Here is a 17153-nt window from a genome sequence, read left to right as displayed (position 1 = left end):
CCCCATTCTGAGATTTGTAACTCTTTCCCAAGCATGGGACAGGGAAGTCAAACCCATATCTGCGTTCCAAATACCACTCCTGGGACCTAAAATTAAATATTGCAAAATATTTACCCACATGTTTTGTCTAGTTCTTATAACTGACATTGGCCTTTACCTTAAATTAGCTTTCTCTAGTCCTTGTCGTTGTTGCTGAGATAAAAATAGCCCTAGGGACAGTAAGGAGAATTTTCATTCACAACTTGAGTATACTCTATTTGTGTTATCTTAATATTGAAAAACTGATATTTGTTGTAGGGTTTCTTTTTAATCAGTAATGCAAAATATCAAAACCAAATGCAGAGTAAGCCATGTTTCACTGGACAAAGCTGCCTTGTTGTTTTGAGACCAGTAGATGGCAACCACCCATTGCAACATCAAAGGTAAATGAAAAGTGAGAGTTATTTAGGTAGGGAATTTATTATGTGACAGCTTGAGCAACAAAGTTTTGCTACTCCACAGAAGAAGAAAGTACTTTATTTTTACTCCTGCTCATACACATCTTTTGAAAGGGAGCAATGAGATGTCCTTTTACATACATGCCAGTTTTGACAGATGATAATTGTGACAATGCATTTGACTAAAATATCTTATGGCTGCTCCTTACTGATGATACCAGTCAAAAAAAGAACAAGTCCATGGAAAACAAAATCTAAAGCAATCAAACTCTCTTAGCTTCCACAGGAATAGCCTCAAGTTCTTATTATGATTGATTAGATTCATTATTACTTTAGGTAGAAGCAGTTAGAACTGAGTAGCAATGATCCTGGGATTGGAAATAGACCTCCCTTTAGGAACTAACTGAAGCTCTTGATGTACCAGTTAATTAATCCTTGTTATCTGAGTGGTCTTCTAGAAATCTTTTTTTTTACATGATCCAATCTGAAGAAATTCTGATCCTTTCTACAACATCAGATTAAAAGTTCTTAATTTCTAGGACAGGAACCGTAAAGGTTTGAAAAGATCCTCTCAGGCCCTCCAAGAACCTTGCATTTACACTTCATAAAAGAAGCTCCTTCATTAAAATGGGAGAACAGTTATGGAAATATATCCGTAACCTTACTAGAAGAATACTTAACTACCTGTAGTCATATTAAGTTTTCCTTTAGCATTGATTTAACTGTATTTTCTGAATGCATTTTCAATTAGGATTGGTATACATAATAAATGTATGGATGCAAACAGAAGTAGATTGTCTATAGTGCAGGAAAAAACTAGACCTTTAGACCTCTGAAGGATTCCGGCATTGCCTAACACTGTGATTAGCAATTTTAAAAAGAATAGCTACTAATAGCTAAACCAGCTAACAAGAAGAGCACTGTCGCTTAGTAGAAGTAAAACAAAATACTCTGCATTACTGGGATGCCTCCCTCCAAGTTCTCAAGCACTTTGCAGATCATTAACTTGAAATGCATTAACTCCCATCCTTGCAGTACAAGGTGCATGTGTTTATTCTCAGAACTCACATCTCTGCTAGGAAGGCTTAAAAAAACCTGCTTGATACAGATAAAGTAACCTTTGCTTCTGTTAAAGCTACAGCTTGATCAGCTGTGGATTTTTATAAGTGACTTTGGAATTGGGAGAAATCCAGCTGGGATCCATTTCCTAGTGAATACTAGTGAGTTGGTGTTAGGAATAGCCTTACAACCCACCCCCAACTTTTCTCATTATTTCCTTCATCTAATAAGATTTATACTGTAAAGAAACCTACTCTTCAATGAGATTTGAGTTCTTTTTTTGCTTCTTTAAAGAAATCAAAGGCTTACAGTGTGATGCTAAAATTTGTTCAACTTTATTTTCCTTAGCATGAGAAATTGCATGACTTGTATATGTTGTTTTTCTTGTAGGTCCATGAGTTTTATTAAGAGTCCAAGAGTTATCCGTGGAAAACTGTAAAGCTAATGAGATGATTTAAAAGAAAAAAAAAAAAAAAGGCAAGGAAAGAGAAATCTAAATGATTTAGAAGAGAAGGAATTTTTAGACAAACAATAAAAATACTTTTCTGTTTATATTCATGAATATGTTTATATTCGTGCTTTCCTAAGTTCAAATGGTTGAGGAGGAAAGATATTTTTAAAGGTTCAAGGTCTGCTGTTTCCATGAAGGGCTGAGGAAGGTCTCACTCCTGTTTTATGTTACTTCTCACAACTGAAGTCTGCAAGAGACCACCAAGGACACTAACTCTCCTTCTTTACAGTTGCAGTCAGTAAAGTTTAGTTTAAATTCAAAGGAATCCATATGGACATTTCTGTCTGCTCAATACTTCGTACATATCACAGATCACAACATACACCCTCATGCACTGTAACAATATTCAGATTTATAGCAGAACCCTCCCCAAAGTCTGAAATTTTATGTGTTAGATATCTAAGTAACAGTCAATGGCATTTCCAAAAGCTTATGCCTCTGCTGTTTCTCTTGGGTGTGCACTGACATGTATATATGATGAGCAGTGACAAAGTCCTCTGAAGATCATGGTCTGGTAAGAATGTGCATACCTCATGTCCATTGGCAAAAAGGGCCCACAAAATCTAATTATATCCTTTTTATTCTTCTCCTCCTGCACTTTCTAAAATTTGAAAAAGTCGGAATTGCCCCCTACTGATGTAGGGAAAAATAAGGGTTAAGACTGTACAAAGTCTATGCCACCTCGAGTACCCTTAACAGTATGTTCTGAAACTATAGTAACCAGGATAGGATCTCTTAATGGACCAAGGATTAAAAACAATAGGACCCTTCAAGGTATTCTTTCCCTGTTCTAAGTATATATAAAATATATCTAGCCTTGGAATAGTATCAAGAAATAGTGTATCCTCAGCTAACCTGTATTGATTTTAACGCTAAAATGTACACCTCTTTGTGAATAATGAGCATGCTAATTAGGAGACCTCCCCAAATGTTTGAAACATAAAGTAAAATGCATATGTATGATGAGGCCAGGTGAAAGGTGGGTAAGGAAGTTTAAGAACACCAATCGGCTACATCTTGTTACTATAAAAAAAGGAATGCTGGATGCATTCAGTGTGCTGGCTGGTGTTAGATGCCTGGCATCCTATTCTGCAGACTAGAAATAAAAACAAATTTGTCAGCTCTGTGTGTTGATTGGCTTTTTGCACATCAGGTGAAGAACCCAGATTTTGGGACAACACTACTATTGTGCAGAAAAACAGGCCCTGGACTGTTTCTAGCAGAACATTTCTGTGTCTTTGATTAAGACACTGAAAATGTTCCTTGTTGAGCAAAGCCATAGCGTGTTGGGTGACAGGCTTGTTTGATCACTTTCTAGTGGGGAATGAAAATACGAATGAGCACTAAAGCAGGTACTTGAGCATGGACTGTTAATCAAAGAATAAAGTACATATTTGCATGGGGATTTTGCTCACCTAATCCTTATTTCAAATGCCCTTTGAAGCATAATTTAAAGGAGAGGTCATCAGGGACACAATCCAGAAAGGTACGGAGTGATTCGGAGGTGCTGCTGAATGCTATCTATTACAGCTGCTTGCAGTGAGAGTCAAATATCTTTATCAATCTCAGCAGTCATAATAAACTACAAAGATAAGTTGGGTAATGAAAGAATGCAAAAGATAGAAGGCAAGTTTGTATTTCTTGACAGTGTTCAGCATGACTTTTGTAATTATTAACTTACCCTAAAAGCCTGAGATAGTCCTTATTCAAATGCCTCAGTCTTATTCCATATTTTCTCCTAACAGCCACATCTCCTAACTTTTCCACAATGAGGAAAAGGAAGACAACAGATTCACCTCATTCCTCCACAGATCTGAGCAAAGGGAAGGAGAAATTAAGACTGAAGCAAGAGGTTGGCCTGATTAGCGCAGTGTCATTAATTGCAGGCACCATGATAGGCTCAGGGATCTTTATGTCCCCTGAGTGGGTGCTACATCATATGGGGAGCCCTGCCAGCAGCCTGCTTATCTGGGCAGCCTGTGGTCTCCTGGCCATGTTTGGAGCCTTGTCGTATGCTGAGCTTGGAACCATAATTAAAGAGTCTGGAGGAGAATATATTTACATCTTGAGGATTTTTGGTTCTTTTCCTGCTTTTCTTTTCGCCTACACTTCTGTTATCCTGGTGAGACCAGCTGGTTTGGCAGCTGTCTGTCTGAGCTTTGCTGAATACGCCGTTGCACCGTTCTACCCAGGATGCTCATCTCCACAGGTTGTCATCAAATGTACAGCTGCTGCCTGCATCCTGCTTTTAACTATCATCAACTGTCTCAACGTGAAGCTGGCGACGTCCGTTATGAACATTTTTACAGCTGCCAAACTCTTGGCTTTGCTGGTGATCGTGGTGGGTGGATTGGTGCTGCTTGCCAAGGGACAAACTCAGAGTTTTCAAAATGCTTTTCAAAACACAACTGCAGGTATTGGGGCGGTTGGAGTGGCCTTTTACCAGGGACTCTGGTCCTATGATGGGTGGAACAACCTGAACTACGTAACTGAAGAACTGAAGAAGCCTGAGGTGAGTGAGTGATCTGGGTTTTACTTAATCCTGCTGCTAAGACTTTTGATTCTATCTATGATTGTGTTAAGAGGGGTAATCAAGGGATTAGAGCATTGAGGAAAGATTACTGAACTTTCCTCCTGGTTTGTTCTGTCTTCTGGGGCTGGACACCGATGAATGTGACCAGAAAGGATAATAATGAATCTCTAAGCAAAATAACAGCCTGCCTACAAGAAAGCACTAAAATACCCCATTGACTGGGAAAAAAGCTATTAGGCAGAATTTGGATGCTTTGGGGATGAAGGTCTGTCTTCTTGTTCAGAGGATCTCACTCTAGACACCTTGATTTACGTAGAAAAGCACTCACTTCGCTATCATCCATAAAGGTTTCTTAACACCACATATTCCCTAAGACACTTGATCCATAATGTATGCATCAAAAACCCCCTTATCTCTCCTCATTGCATGGAGGGGAACTTCAGAGCAAGCCAAGCCTCACTGGAGAGGGAACCTAACTGTCTGAACGACCCTTGTCTTTAAATATCTACATTTTAGGCATTGTTCTGTCCATGCTATAGGCACTGAAGTAGCTCACTTGCATCTCACATCCGCCCTCTTTGTGCCAAATTACCTCTTTTCACAGATCAGACATCGCAGCAGCGAACAACGCTTTTTTAGAAAGAGCTGTGTGAGTGCAGAGTGTATGGAGTGTGTTTTCTACCAGTGCAGCACACAAGATTTTACAGATTGGATGAAAAAAATTAATCATAGTTAAATATTAATCTAAATGGTAGCAAAGATCCTAAGGTCATGTGGCACGCTGTCTCAAGGGACCATGAGCACTGATATTCAGACCCTTGCAAGGTGGAGGCAACAACATAAGGAAATGCTTTAGCTTTTCCTAGGGTGGGAATGAGGAATGCAAAAAAAGTGATATTTCAAGTTTTTACATGTATACAGTTGCTCTGCGATCACCCTACTACTTTTTTTCCAGTGCTTTCAGCTGTATAAGGTAGTGTTTGCTGATTTTATTGAGCCTCAAAATGGCTCATGAAGTTCCAAGATAGCATCCTGTCACTAGGAAGAAAAAAAAAATTCCTTCCTAGAGCGAATTTCCCTTGTGCTGCCCAGCTTTGATTTAACCCTGAGACCAGTTAAATGTGATGCAACACACACTGGTACTTCATCCACGTCAGTGGGATGTTTGTGGGAAGATGTGGCACACCAGGAGACATAACACACTCGTAACAAATAAATTAATATTAATCAAGAAGTCTGATGAAGCAACAGACATCTTGGGCAGCTATGACCTGAAGTCTTTTTGAATAAGATTTGTTTGTTAGGTTGTTTTTAAAGACTGGCTTTTGAAATGTACCACCTTACTGTTTGCCTGACATCTTTGGAAGGCTGGTGTAAAAACTGCCACGTGAGTTTGGATCTAAGCCTTATTCTGAGGAAAAGCTTAGTGAGCGAAGGAGTTTGAATGAGAGATGTGGGTGGTGGCAAAGACAAAACAAACAAAAAAAGCTCAGTGCAGGCATAAATGTGCTGCCCCTAACACTCTTGTCATCCCTTTTCCAGGTGACCCTTCCCAGAGCTGTGATGATTGCCATTCCTTTGGTTACGTGCCTGTATTTGCTGGTAAATGTGAGCTACTTAGCAGCCATGACTCCGTCTGAACTGCTGTCTTCAGGAGCTGTGGCCGTCACTTGGGGGTGAGCTGTGCTTGTGGCAACACAGCCAATGCACTCCTGTAAAATACGAGTTGTCTCCTGAATTTCAGAAGGTTTAGGTGCTGTTCCACGTGGGAATGACAGCACTCCGAGGGACACCTGTCCGGGCCATGTTACAGGGCAGCACGCTGCCAGTCCCCGCTCTGTCACCTTCAGGGCAGTGTATAGCCTTCCCCCAAAAGGCTAAGGCTGACCAGGCCCGTCTGGCCCATGGTGTCCAAGGTGCACCTCAGCTGCCAAGATGGGGTGCTTTGCACACCCTTTACTCTCCATTCCCATATTTTCCCACTGGGAACCTGTGGCTCCCCACCAGCCCATGTTTTTCCCCATGGAAAGTGGCTGTAAAGAGGGGATGAAGTGCACACCAGGAGCATCTCCCCACAGACAGTGAGGATGCAGTGAGGGTACATATCCAGACCTGGGAACTGGGAGATGCCCTACATTTTAGATATTTCCAGAAAAGTGGAGAAGACAATGTGCTGCCCCACTGATGCAGGGGCAGTGTTTTGGGAGTGAGACAACTCACACCAACTGGGTGAATCCTGTCTGCTCAGCACCTGGAAATTAGACCAAACTAGAGTGTGTTGGTTCAGTTTCTCCGTCTGTGGGGGAATGGAAAATGACACTCATGTCTACAACATCCTTTGAGGAGGAGAAGTGTTTTGCAGCCTTTGGTAGCTGTATCTTTAAGTTGGCTTGTGCTTTTCCAGAGTTGCACAGAAACTATTTGGACCTTCCATCAACCTGAAGTGTTTGGTGATATTAAAAAGGCTCTCTGCAGGACAAAGATTTTAGGAAGAGAAGGAAGGGACCATCATGAGAGATGTAGGTGCCATCGACTTCTAACCAGATGATCTTCCACCAGAACATCCAGCCTCAGTCTAAATATTTCCAAAGACCCAGAATCCATGATAGTCCTAATTGAGTTGTCTGGCAGAAATTATGACACATTATATCCAGAGATAATGTTGCTGCTCATCTTCTTCCTAAAAAAAACATCAGCAGCTTTGCCTCTGTGTGCATTTCACAAGACCTCCAGTTTGAAGATGTGACTGAGCTCTTGCTAGATGTGTTCTCTAATGCCCTTTCATGTCATTATAAGCAGGAGCTTTTGAAGGTCTAGTGCTTTGTTTGAACAGGTTACAAAGCCTCACTAAGCTGCAGTGTCATGAACTTTCTCTGCACTTCCTTTCCCATCATTCCTGATTAACAAGTTATTTGTGAGCTTCCTCCTTTTTAACACATCTCCTTTTCCTGCCTGACTAACCTTTTCACCCCGAGAGTGCAATTCAGGAAGAAACATTGAACTAGCAACCAGAAAGCTGGGCACTCAAAAGCCTGGAGGACAGGTAGATAGCCACAGGCTGAGGAGGGTGTAATGGCTGTGGTTCAGAGCACTAGATGCAGCTACTCAGGCCATTAAGGAAGGATGGGAGGAATGTAAAGAAGCCAGAGGAGGACATATAACATTTAAATGCATTTATTCCCCATATAAAAAGAAAACTGCTGGAAAGAAACCTTGTTCGGTGGTGAGAGGTACAGCCACAAAAGGAGCTCATGAAATTCTCCCCAGCGTTTCTTTGATGGCAGTAATTTTACAGCAACTGCAGATCTCAGTTTGCTTGAGAGAAGTTACTCTCGGTAGCCCCTGTAGTTCTTTTTCAGGGTCCAAACAGCAAAGCATCAATCTCATAAAAGCAAAATACACAATTGCTAAAGATTTTATTAATAACTTTTTGATATATGTTGTTATCCCTTGAGATCTTGTGGTTATGGAGTCGCATGATCGTAGGAGATGTCCAGATTCCAGCATTTTGGAAATGGGAAAAATATTGCAAGTAGCTTAATAACTTGAAGCCTGAAGGACTGTAACCCAGATATTAAGCTTCTAAACTACAAATTATAAATTATTGTGGTAGATAAGCTCCTGCCATGATTTTGAAAAGCCCAGCTCTCGATTTTTGAACATTTGGGTTAGAGGATACTAAAAAAGAGTACCTAAGGCTTAAAGCTGTACAATTCAGATGGAAATATAAAGTGTTCTAAAAAACTTTTGAATTTTGGATTTTTGCCAATTAGATGAACAGTGTGTTCATTTGTGTATGTGTGTGTCTACATGTATGTGATAATTACCCCAAACACCAGCATTTATTACTCAACTAATATTCTTCATGCTGCTTCATTCCAGAAGACAAGCTTCACTTTTAGGTGAGAAGATTATCATCTCTTCCAAATATTTACCTCGAACTCTCTTTGTAACCCTGCTACTTCTTCTGTTATGGAGAAAGCAAACCATACATGTCTCAACATGTTGTAGAACCAAACTTCTGGAATTCAAACAATTGCTTTGGCTTAAGCCCGATTCACAGAGTAGCAGAAATATGTGCATATGGGATTAAAGGGTTACGTTCTTATGCGTGTTGGGGAAGAGGTTTTAATGCAGGATATTTCTTCAGGTCACCTGGGAACAATTTTTCTGCAGTTTCCAAGCTAATATTGTTGGCTGCAATAGCAGTATCTCCAGGATTCGCACCACAGCATCTGTACACAAAAAAGGAGGGTTTGCCTGTTGTGACAGCTTTATACATCATTGCAGTGTAGATGGATGTAGATATATATACACCAGGCAGGAAGAAAAGCTGCCTTTCCAATACAAGACGAAGTTACTAGCGACTAAATATTATCAGAACTGGGAGGAGGCTTTAAATCATTAGAAAAGCTTTGGAAAAAATTTCAGTGAGAATAATGGAGGGAAGAAACCTGTCTGGTTCTACAATGAGTATTTGAAACATCTACGAGCTGAATGTCATGCTGTGAACTCTTTCCCACCTCAGGGACAAAGTCCTGGGCAGTTGGGCATGGCTCATTTCCCTGTCGGTGGCACTGTCTACGTTTGGTTCCTCCAACGGCACGTTCTTTAGTGGAGGCCGCGTGTGCTACATTGCTGCAAGGGAAGGCCATATGGTAAGGATGAAAAAAGGGGATCTGGCTTGCTTAGAGCAACTTTACCTTCTTGTGACACTAAAGCAGAGAGGAAAACACCGTGTCTGTTCAGCTGGTAGAGTGATAGCTCTTCAGTGGTTTGTTTCTTGCTCAAACACTTTCTTCCCCATCTTTTTCAAATGTAATGTATATGTTGTCTCCTGACCATCTGCTTCAGCTGCAGTTTCAGAAAGATACATAGTTACATCTAGACTGAATTTTAAGAACAGCTTTGAAATGAACAATTGAAATACTGCTGTATTTGAGCCTCTGGCACAGGCTCTGGGGTGACCTAGCCAAGATACCTGCCAGGGAGGGGGTGCCTGGCTGTGCTGGCGTGTTGTAAGGCACCCCTGCTCGCACTGGGAAGGTAGCCCAGCACTGCAAGCTGCCTTTGCAGGCAATACTGACTACGCAAGCTTGTCTCAGGGGTGTTCCAGACTTTCCATGGAGTAGTCCGGTTCGGATATAGTGTAGGATAACTCTGCTCTTCAAGCTTCATAGCAATTGCAAGGTGACACTGAGCATTACATCTACCCTATCTGGGGTTTTTATGAAAGAATCATAGAATCACAGAATGGTTTGGGTTGGAAGGGATCTTAAAGATCATCTAGTTCCAACCCCCCTGCCATGGGCAGGGACACCCTCCACTACACCACGTTGCCTAAAGTCCCATCCAACCTGGCCTTGAACACTTCCAGGGATGGGGCATCCACAGCCTCTCTGGGCAACCTGTTCCAGAGCCTCATTGCCCTCACATTAAATAATTTCTTCCTTATATCTAATCTAACTCTACCCTCCTTCCTCTTAAACCAATTGCCCCTTGTCCTGTCACTCCATGCCCTCATAAACAGCCCCTCTCCAGCTTTCCTGTAGGCCCCTTTAGGTACTGGAAGGCTGCTATAAGGTCTCCCCGGAGCCTTCTCTTCTCCAGGCTGAACAACCCCAACCCTCTCAGCCTGTCCTCATAGGAGAGGTGCTCCAGCCCTCTGATCATCTTCATGGCCCTCCTCTGGACTCGCTCCAACAGCTCCATGTCCTTCTTGTACTGGGGCCCCCAGAGCTGGATGCAGTACTGCAGGTGGGGTCTCACGAGAGTGGAGTAGTTTTGTTAGGGGGATTGTTTTTGGTAGGTGGGGCCAAATCTGGCAGCCCAACAGAGGTCAGGCTGCTGAAGGTCCATGCTGCCTGGTTCAACTGGTAAGTTGAGCATGTATTCCCAGCAGGCAGACACACACAAACAAGTGTACTATATATATGTATACACACAAACATACACATACAGATGCACTCAGCACTCACACAAACACCAGCACAAATAGCACCAAGGGCCTCATCTTGTTCCCCTCTGTGGATGATCAGGGTCTGTTAGTGGGAAATATACACATAAACATATGTACAATGTGGGTCCCTCCAGCAGCTGAGCTCAGACATTCAGTCTGCCCAGTAGCTGCGCCTGGATCCCAGTCTCCCCAGTTGCTGGTACCTGGGCATACAAGCCCCCATGGCTGCTGCCCCACTCCAGCTCCTGGTACAGACCCCCTCACCCACCGACACACCCCCCCACACCTACCCACACTTCTCCCTCTCAGTGCTTCAGCAGAGCTGCATTTGTCCTCCTCTGTTTTGAGCAGGCATGTTGTGTTGCTCATGGACCTATCTGCTGCTTTGGTCCTTCCTCCCCACACCATCTGGCATTTCTGCTCTCAGTTGCAGAGGATACCACTCTGCACCAGCTCCACTGGACAGAAGATTTTATGTAGATGGATGCCCAGGCTCCAGGCTGGTGGAGATGACTGGGTTGGTGGTTACTGGTTTTGGTGGTTACTAGTTCCATGTCTTCTCTTACTGATGACAGTGTCTGCTGTATCGTGGCAAGCTCTGTGCTGAGCAGTTCACAGATGGTCTGAATTTGACCATACCAGATTAGGAGCTGAACACTTACACATTTTCTCAGACACTCAGCTCTAGCAGAAGTCCTTGCATGATATTTTGGTTGGAAATAACAAAAGAAAAAAAAAAAAAGAAACAAACAACAAAAAGAAACCTTTCTAATTAAACTTTCCCAATGAACCAAGCAATAAAAAGGCTAGCAATTCTCTCCATATTCTGGAACAAATTCTGGTTTGCTTTGTGGTTATTTGCATAAATGTTTCAGGAGTAGTCCTCATCTCGTTTTCCAGTCAGCCCGAGAGAAGTCAAGTCCCAGAGAGACGTGACAGAGGGCAGAAGAGTGGGACCATGCACAAGGTCCTGATGATGATGAGGAAGGTTCTGGTGTGGCTCAGCCTTAGTCTGTCACACTGGCAGTTTGAAAACCTCATCTTGTCTGCCTAAGCTAAGCACATATGATATGAAATCAGTGAGACACAATAAAAATATCCTTGAGGGGGGTTTCTGTGTTTACACTCCTCAGAGCAGAACTGCTTTTATATTATGATGCTTATTTGATGACTACGGGTGGCTCTGGCTGCGGGCAGAGCTCCCACCAGCAGCTGAGGGGGTGAGTAAGGATCTCCGAGTACGTGATATGATGGGATGTTGTTTTGCTTTGGCTTTCAGCCAGACATTCTGTCTATGGCTCATGTGCGATGCCTCACGCCCTCCCCTGCTCTGCTGTTTACATCTGCTATGTCTTTAATAATGATAATATCAGGAAGCTTCACCAGTATTGTGAACTTTTTCAGGTATGTATGTGTAACGTTTCTGTTTGCATCCCCTGTGGTCTTGGGTTTTGACATTGGTTTAGAATTTTTTAAATTTTTTTTATTTTTTTTGAGCCTGGGGTATTGCTTTCTAACCAATATTTTGGTGGGGAGGGGGGAAGGAAGAAAAGAAAGAGCTTAGGAACCAGCATCTTTGCAATGCATGAATGCTTCTGTCATTATATACTTAACTGGATGTGATTCATCCTCATATTGAAATGAAACTATAATATTCAGATCTTTCTAAAGTTCTCATCATTTGTGTTGGAAAGGAAATAAATAGAAGAACCTCTAAATTTATATCAATATTCTCCTTAATTGGACATATGAACATCTGGGATCTGGAAGGCAGGACTGGCATTCCTGGATGATCTCACCCCAAATTTCATGTTGTCTTTTTTTTTGTCTTTTTTTTATCTTCCAGTTTTATAGCATGGTTTTTCTATGGCATGACTATTTCTGGTCTCCTGTATTTAAAAATCAAGAAACCAGAATTGCCAAGATCTTACAAGGTGAAGTAATAACATAAAACCCTCAAACCCTTTTCCTTTATTGCCTAAATGACTAAAAGAGCATTATGAGAAAACGAAGAGCGCTGGGGATGGTTGCTTGCAGATTTAGTGTGGTTGTCCTTCCTATTTTAATTTCACGTTTTGTCTCAGCAAAGTCTACGAGGGGCAAGATAGTGTGAATATACAGGCATAAGTCAAGGTTGAATTCTCTGTCTTGATAAGCTGATAACGCACTGCCCTGCCCCCTCACTATGGAAAATATATCTGCCATATCCTCTTTTTTTCTTCGAGATTGAAGAGGAAAATGAAGGATGATTCTGATCAACAGTGCATTTGCCTGTTCATGCTCTCAGAGCTCAGGCGCACTCCTCAGAGGGTAGACCAGGTGTAAGAGCCTTGCAGAGGACAGAAATCTCAGCCAGAATGGCCCAAGTCCTTTGAGATGTCCATGGGGCGCATTTATTCCCCACAAAACAGCTAAGTTTGAAGGAAATCAGGAGTTACCTGTTCTTCCCTATGGAGCCATTAGTGAGCTGAGCTGCAGTGCTTCCTCAGCAACTGAAGGAAATATTTTTACAGAAAAAATCCTAGGAACAGGGGGGTCATGACACAGGGTGTGAATGCAGAATAGTGACTTTTCCCTGAGACAAGCTGAATGAACATCTGGGTTTTCATGGAGTTCCTTCAGGAGATAGATGACAGGCTGATACTGCCAGGTTGTGCGAAGCAGTATCGAGTGTCCTATGGGGCTTAGCATGAAGGAGAAGAGCAGTGCTCTATTAGGTCTTCCAGTCACTGGCTTCTGTGGCTCTGTCCTGAAATTAGGATGCTGGATGAAGACGTTCACCCAGCTCGTTGGTTGAATACATTTTAAGGAAAAGTTCTGTTTCTGCAATAGTGTTTCACACACTGTATAAAACTCCTGCAGTCCTCCAGGCTAGTCCCGTGAGAATGTCAGCCTGCTGCAGCCTTTGCCTTGATGGCCTAACTCTTTCCTTAACTAGAAGCAGCTCATATCTGAAGGTTCCAGGTCAACTGACAATGTACAGCTGATGTCCTGCAGAATCTGTATGCATGTAGCAGGTTTATATTTAAGGGTAAGATTGCGTTAGAACACAGTGGGGAGGGAGCAGAGTGGAATATCCCACTAAGGCAGATGAAGCCAACGGCAGGTATTCTCCATGCACAGGTAACCATGAACAACATTTCCTTTGGTTTATATCAGTGCCCTTGTGTTGCACAAAAGGCACAAAAGTAAAAATTGGAAAATCCCGGCTAAAACATTCAGGTTTTCATCTTGTTGTGAAATCATTTTTTCTTCTGCATTCACTAGCCTTTGAGGGAAGTTGGCTTCAAATTTACATGCTTTATGACCAGACTTATAGAAATAGCCTCTGAGGTTGCCTGTCCACCTATCTGTCAACACATGAATAAATGTTTTTGCCCAGGCATGTTAAGGTTCAGTTATGTGATTTTGTGCACGTTGCTGTGTGTTTTGCCTATAGCTCAGCTTTTGGATGCAAGGTAGTAGGGAGAGCAAGAACAGAGCTGACACTAAAACCAGCAGTTTGCATCTTCAGGGGTTAGGGTGTGTGGCAGTGATGTAGCTCTTGCATGGATGTTCAACCTTGGAGTGGGGGTGGGCTGGGAAACAGGATGTCTGGAGTAACTTGGATTTCTGGGTAATACCTCAGGCTTCAGCAGGGTTTAATCTAAAACCCTTCTGCACAAATTCAGGGCTGTCCAGACCCACAGTGGCCCAGGATTACATGAATCTTTATGCTGATCTTTTGCTTTCGCAGGTCCCAATTATCATCCCTATAATTGTGCTGATAGCAGCTGTGTACCTGGTGTTAGCTCCCATCATCGATCAACCACAATTTGAGATCCTCTACATTGTCCTGTTCATTTTCAGTGGTGTCATTCTTTATTTCCCACTGGTTCGCTTCAAGTGCCACCCTCGCTTTTTACAGAGAGTCACTTTACATCTCCAGTTGTTCCTGGAAGTTGCTCCAACCACCAGGGATGCAAATTGACATAACGTTCTCCTGGTGTACGGCTGCCTGCCCCTCATGGTTTATCCCAGCACCTTGGTTTTCAAGGCTCAGAAAATATTTTTCTGTAAGGGAGAATGAGTAGAATGAAAGTGTCACTAAAATGTCTAGCTGAGAGGGACTAGAGCCATGACTCCTCACATTTCCTTAAAATTTGAGGGGCATGTTTTTCTCATTTTCAGCTCTGTCTTGGCAGATTACATACAGATTCCAAAGGAATATGTGCTTTTGAATTTTCCATCCCAAGAAGAGATGTTCGTTAAAATCTTAGCTCTTATATTTCAGGGCAACAGGCAACAAAAGATCGACAATGAAATATTATTCCTCTAGCAGGCTGTGACCCCGAGCCATTCCTGGCAATGCCTTTAATTATTTCCACCTAGTTCTGCCCACTGACCACTGCTGTGACCACAGAGCTTCTCAAATAAATAAAGCAGGGGCACACCATGTTCACAACAAAAAAAAACCCCTTTCCACTGAAGTATTCACTCTGGGAGCATGCCTTTCCCTTGCTCCTTCCAGTCCCAGGTGCACAATCACAACAGCCCTTTCTCTCAGTACATGGTTCCACCACATTTCAGTCCGAATCATCCTACATATCCCCTAGAAAACCCTCTGATGTGAGATGAGAAGTGCTTTAAAGCTCTGTTAGTTTACTCAGTTGAGAATGCACTAGTCATCTGGGATCCATCCATTCACGGTGAGGACACAGGCAACATCACTTAAGTACCAACTGTCACCCAATACTCTTCCTGTAATTCATAGAATCACAGAATGGTTTGGGTTGGAAGGGACCTTAGTTTCACTCCCCCTGCCATGGGCAGGGACACCCTCCACTAGACCGGGTTGCCCAAAGCCCCATCCAACCTGGCCTTGAACACTTCCAGGGAGAGGGCAGCCACAGCTTCTCTGGGCAACCTGTTCCAGTGCCTCATCACTGTCATCATAAAAAATTTCTTCTTTATATCTAATCTGCATTGGATTTGCATGGCAAGGTTTTGGTAGCTGGCGGGGAGCGTTACAGGGGTGGTTTCTGTGAGAAGCTGCTAGAAGCTTCCCCTGTGTCTGACAGAGCCAATGCCAGCCGGCTCCAAGACGGACCCGCCGCTGGCCAAGGCCAAGCCAATCAGCGCCTCTGTGATAACATATTTAAGAAAGAGAAAAACAGTTAGAGAGAGCTTTTGCAGCCAGAGAGAGGAGTGAGAAGATGTAAGAAACTCTGCAGACACCAAGGTCAGTGCAGAAGGAGGGGCAGGAGGTGCTCCAGGCACCGGAGCAGAGATTCCCCTGCAGCCTGTGGTGAAGACCATGGTGAAGCAGGCTGTCCCCCTGCAGCCCATGGAGGGAGGATGAGGGGGTGTAGAGATTCCACCTGCAGCCCATGGAGGACCCCACACCGGAGCAGGTGGAGGCACCTGAAGGAGGCTGTGACCCCATGGGAAGCCCAGGCTGGAGCAAGCTCCTGGCAGGACCTGTGGACCCATGGAGAGAGGAGCCCATGCTGGAGCAGGTTTGCTGGCAGGACTTGTGACCCCGTGGGGGACCCACGCTGGAGCAGTTTGCTCCTGAAGGTCTGCACCCCGTGGAAGAGACCCACGCTGGAGCAGTCTGTGAAAGACTGTAGCCCGTGGGAAGGACTCACGTTGGAGAAGGTCATGAAGGACTGTCTCCTGTGGGAAGGACTCCATGCTGGAGCAGGGAAACGATGAGAGGAGTCCTCCCCCTGCGGAGGAAGGAGTGGCAGAAACAACGTGTGATGGATTAACCGTAACCCCCATTCCCCGTCCCCTTGTGCCGCTGAGGGGGGCGGAGGTTGAAGCCGGGAATGAAGTTGAGCCTGGGAAGATGGGAGGGGTGGGGGGAGGTGTTTTAAGATTTGGTTTTATTTCTCATTGCTCTACTCAGTTTTCCTTGGTAATAAATTACATGAATTCCCTCTCTAAGTTCAGTCTGTTTTGCTCGTGACGATAATTAGTGAGTGATCTCTCCCTGTCCTTATCTTGACCCACAAGCTTTTCGTTGTACTTTTTCTCCCCTGTCTAGTGAACGAGGGCAGTGACAGAGCAGCTCTGGTGGGCACCTGGCCCCCAGCCAGGGTCAACCCACCACAGTCACTCACCCACCCCTAACACACTGCCTTTCCCATTACCCTGAGGCTCAACCCTTTTTCTCCTGTTCTAGGGGAAAGAGAGACTTTATATGCTGTTTTCTTTCCATTTCTCCAGACTGTTCCTGGATGGGACCTGTCCTGTCACAGGCTAAAAAGGTCTAGGTGTTAGTCCCTAAAATGTCTTGTTGTGTCTCAAAGTACCAAATGTTACTCAGGTCAACTTTCTGTTAGCATTTCTTCTGCAGATCTGTACCTGATCTGCGTTCCTGGAACAGGGTCAGTTGATCCTCCAGGCCTCTTCCAGCCCATGTCAGAGCTGTGCATCTGATTATAATCTCAGTCTGCAATGCCACCCCTTCTGTTCTTCTGAGTGGTGATACCCACAGCTACAGAGATGCAACAACAGTCTTTTTTTCCAAGTGTTAGGTATGATAACGGGATCGGCCAGTTGCTGCTCATCTTCTAAATCCTTAGCTTAAACAGTGTTTAGGAGGATTTCCTTCCACTGCTTTGTACTAGAGTTATCAACAAAGGTCAATGAAAGAATGCTTTTCCC

At 43.5% G+C, this 17153-nt stretch overlaps 1 protein-coding gene across 1 annotated transcript; it reads left to right on the top strand.

Moving 5' to 3' along the window:
- Window positions 1-3751: 3751 nt before the first annotated feature.
- On the top strand, window positions 3752-15455 carry LOC104639738 (b(0,+)-type amino acid transporter 1). Its single transcript, XM_010307888.2, has 6 exons — window positions 3752-4519; window positions 6083-6216; window positions 9069-9198; window positions 11779-11903; window positions 12346-12433; window positions 14236-15455. Exons 1-6 carry the CDS (start codon window positions 3776-3778, stop codon window positions 14467-14469), a joined length of 1455 nt encoding a protein of 484 aa, XP_010306190.1. The 5' UTR covers window positions 3752-3775; the 3' UTR covers window positions 14470-15455.
- The last annotated feature ends 1698 nt before the right edge of the window (window positions 15456-17153 follow it).

This window comes from Balearica regulorum, chromosome 3 (genome assembly GCF_011004875.1).
Source record: "Balearica regulorum gibbericeps isolate bBalReg1 chromosome 3, bBalReg1.pri, whole genome shotgun sequence".
Taxonomy (NCBI): domain Eukaryota; kingdom Metazoa; phylum Chordata; class Aves; order Gruiformes; family Gruidae; genus Balearica; species Balearica regulorum.
Note: the sequence above shows the minus strand (reverse complement) of the source record. Positions and strands in the feature narration are given on the sequence as shown.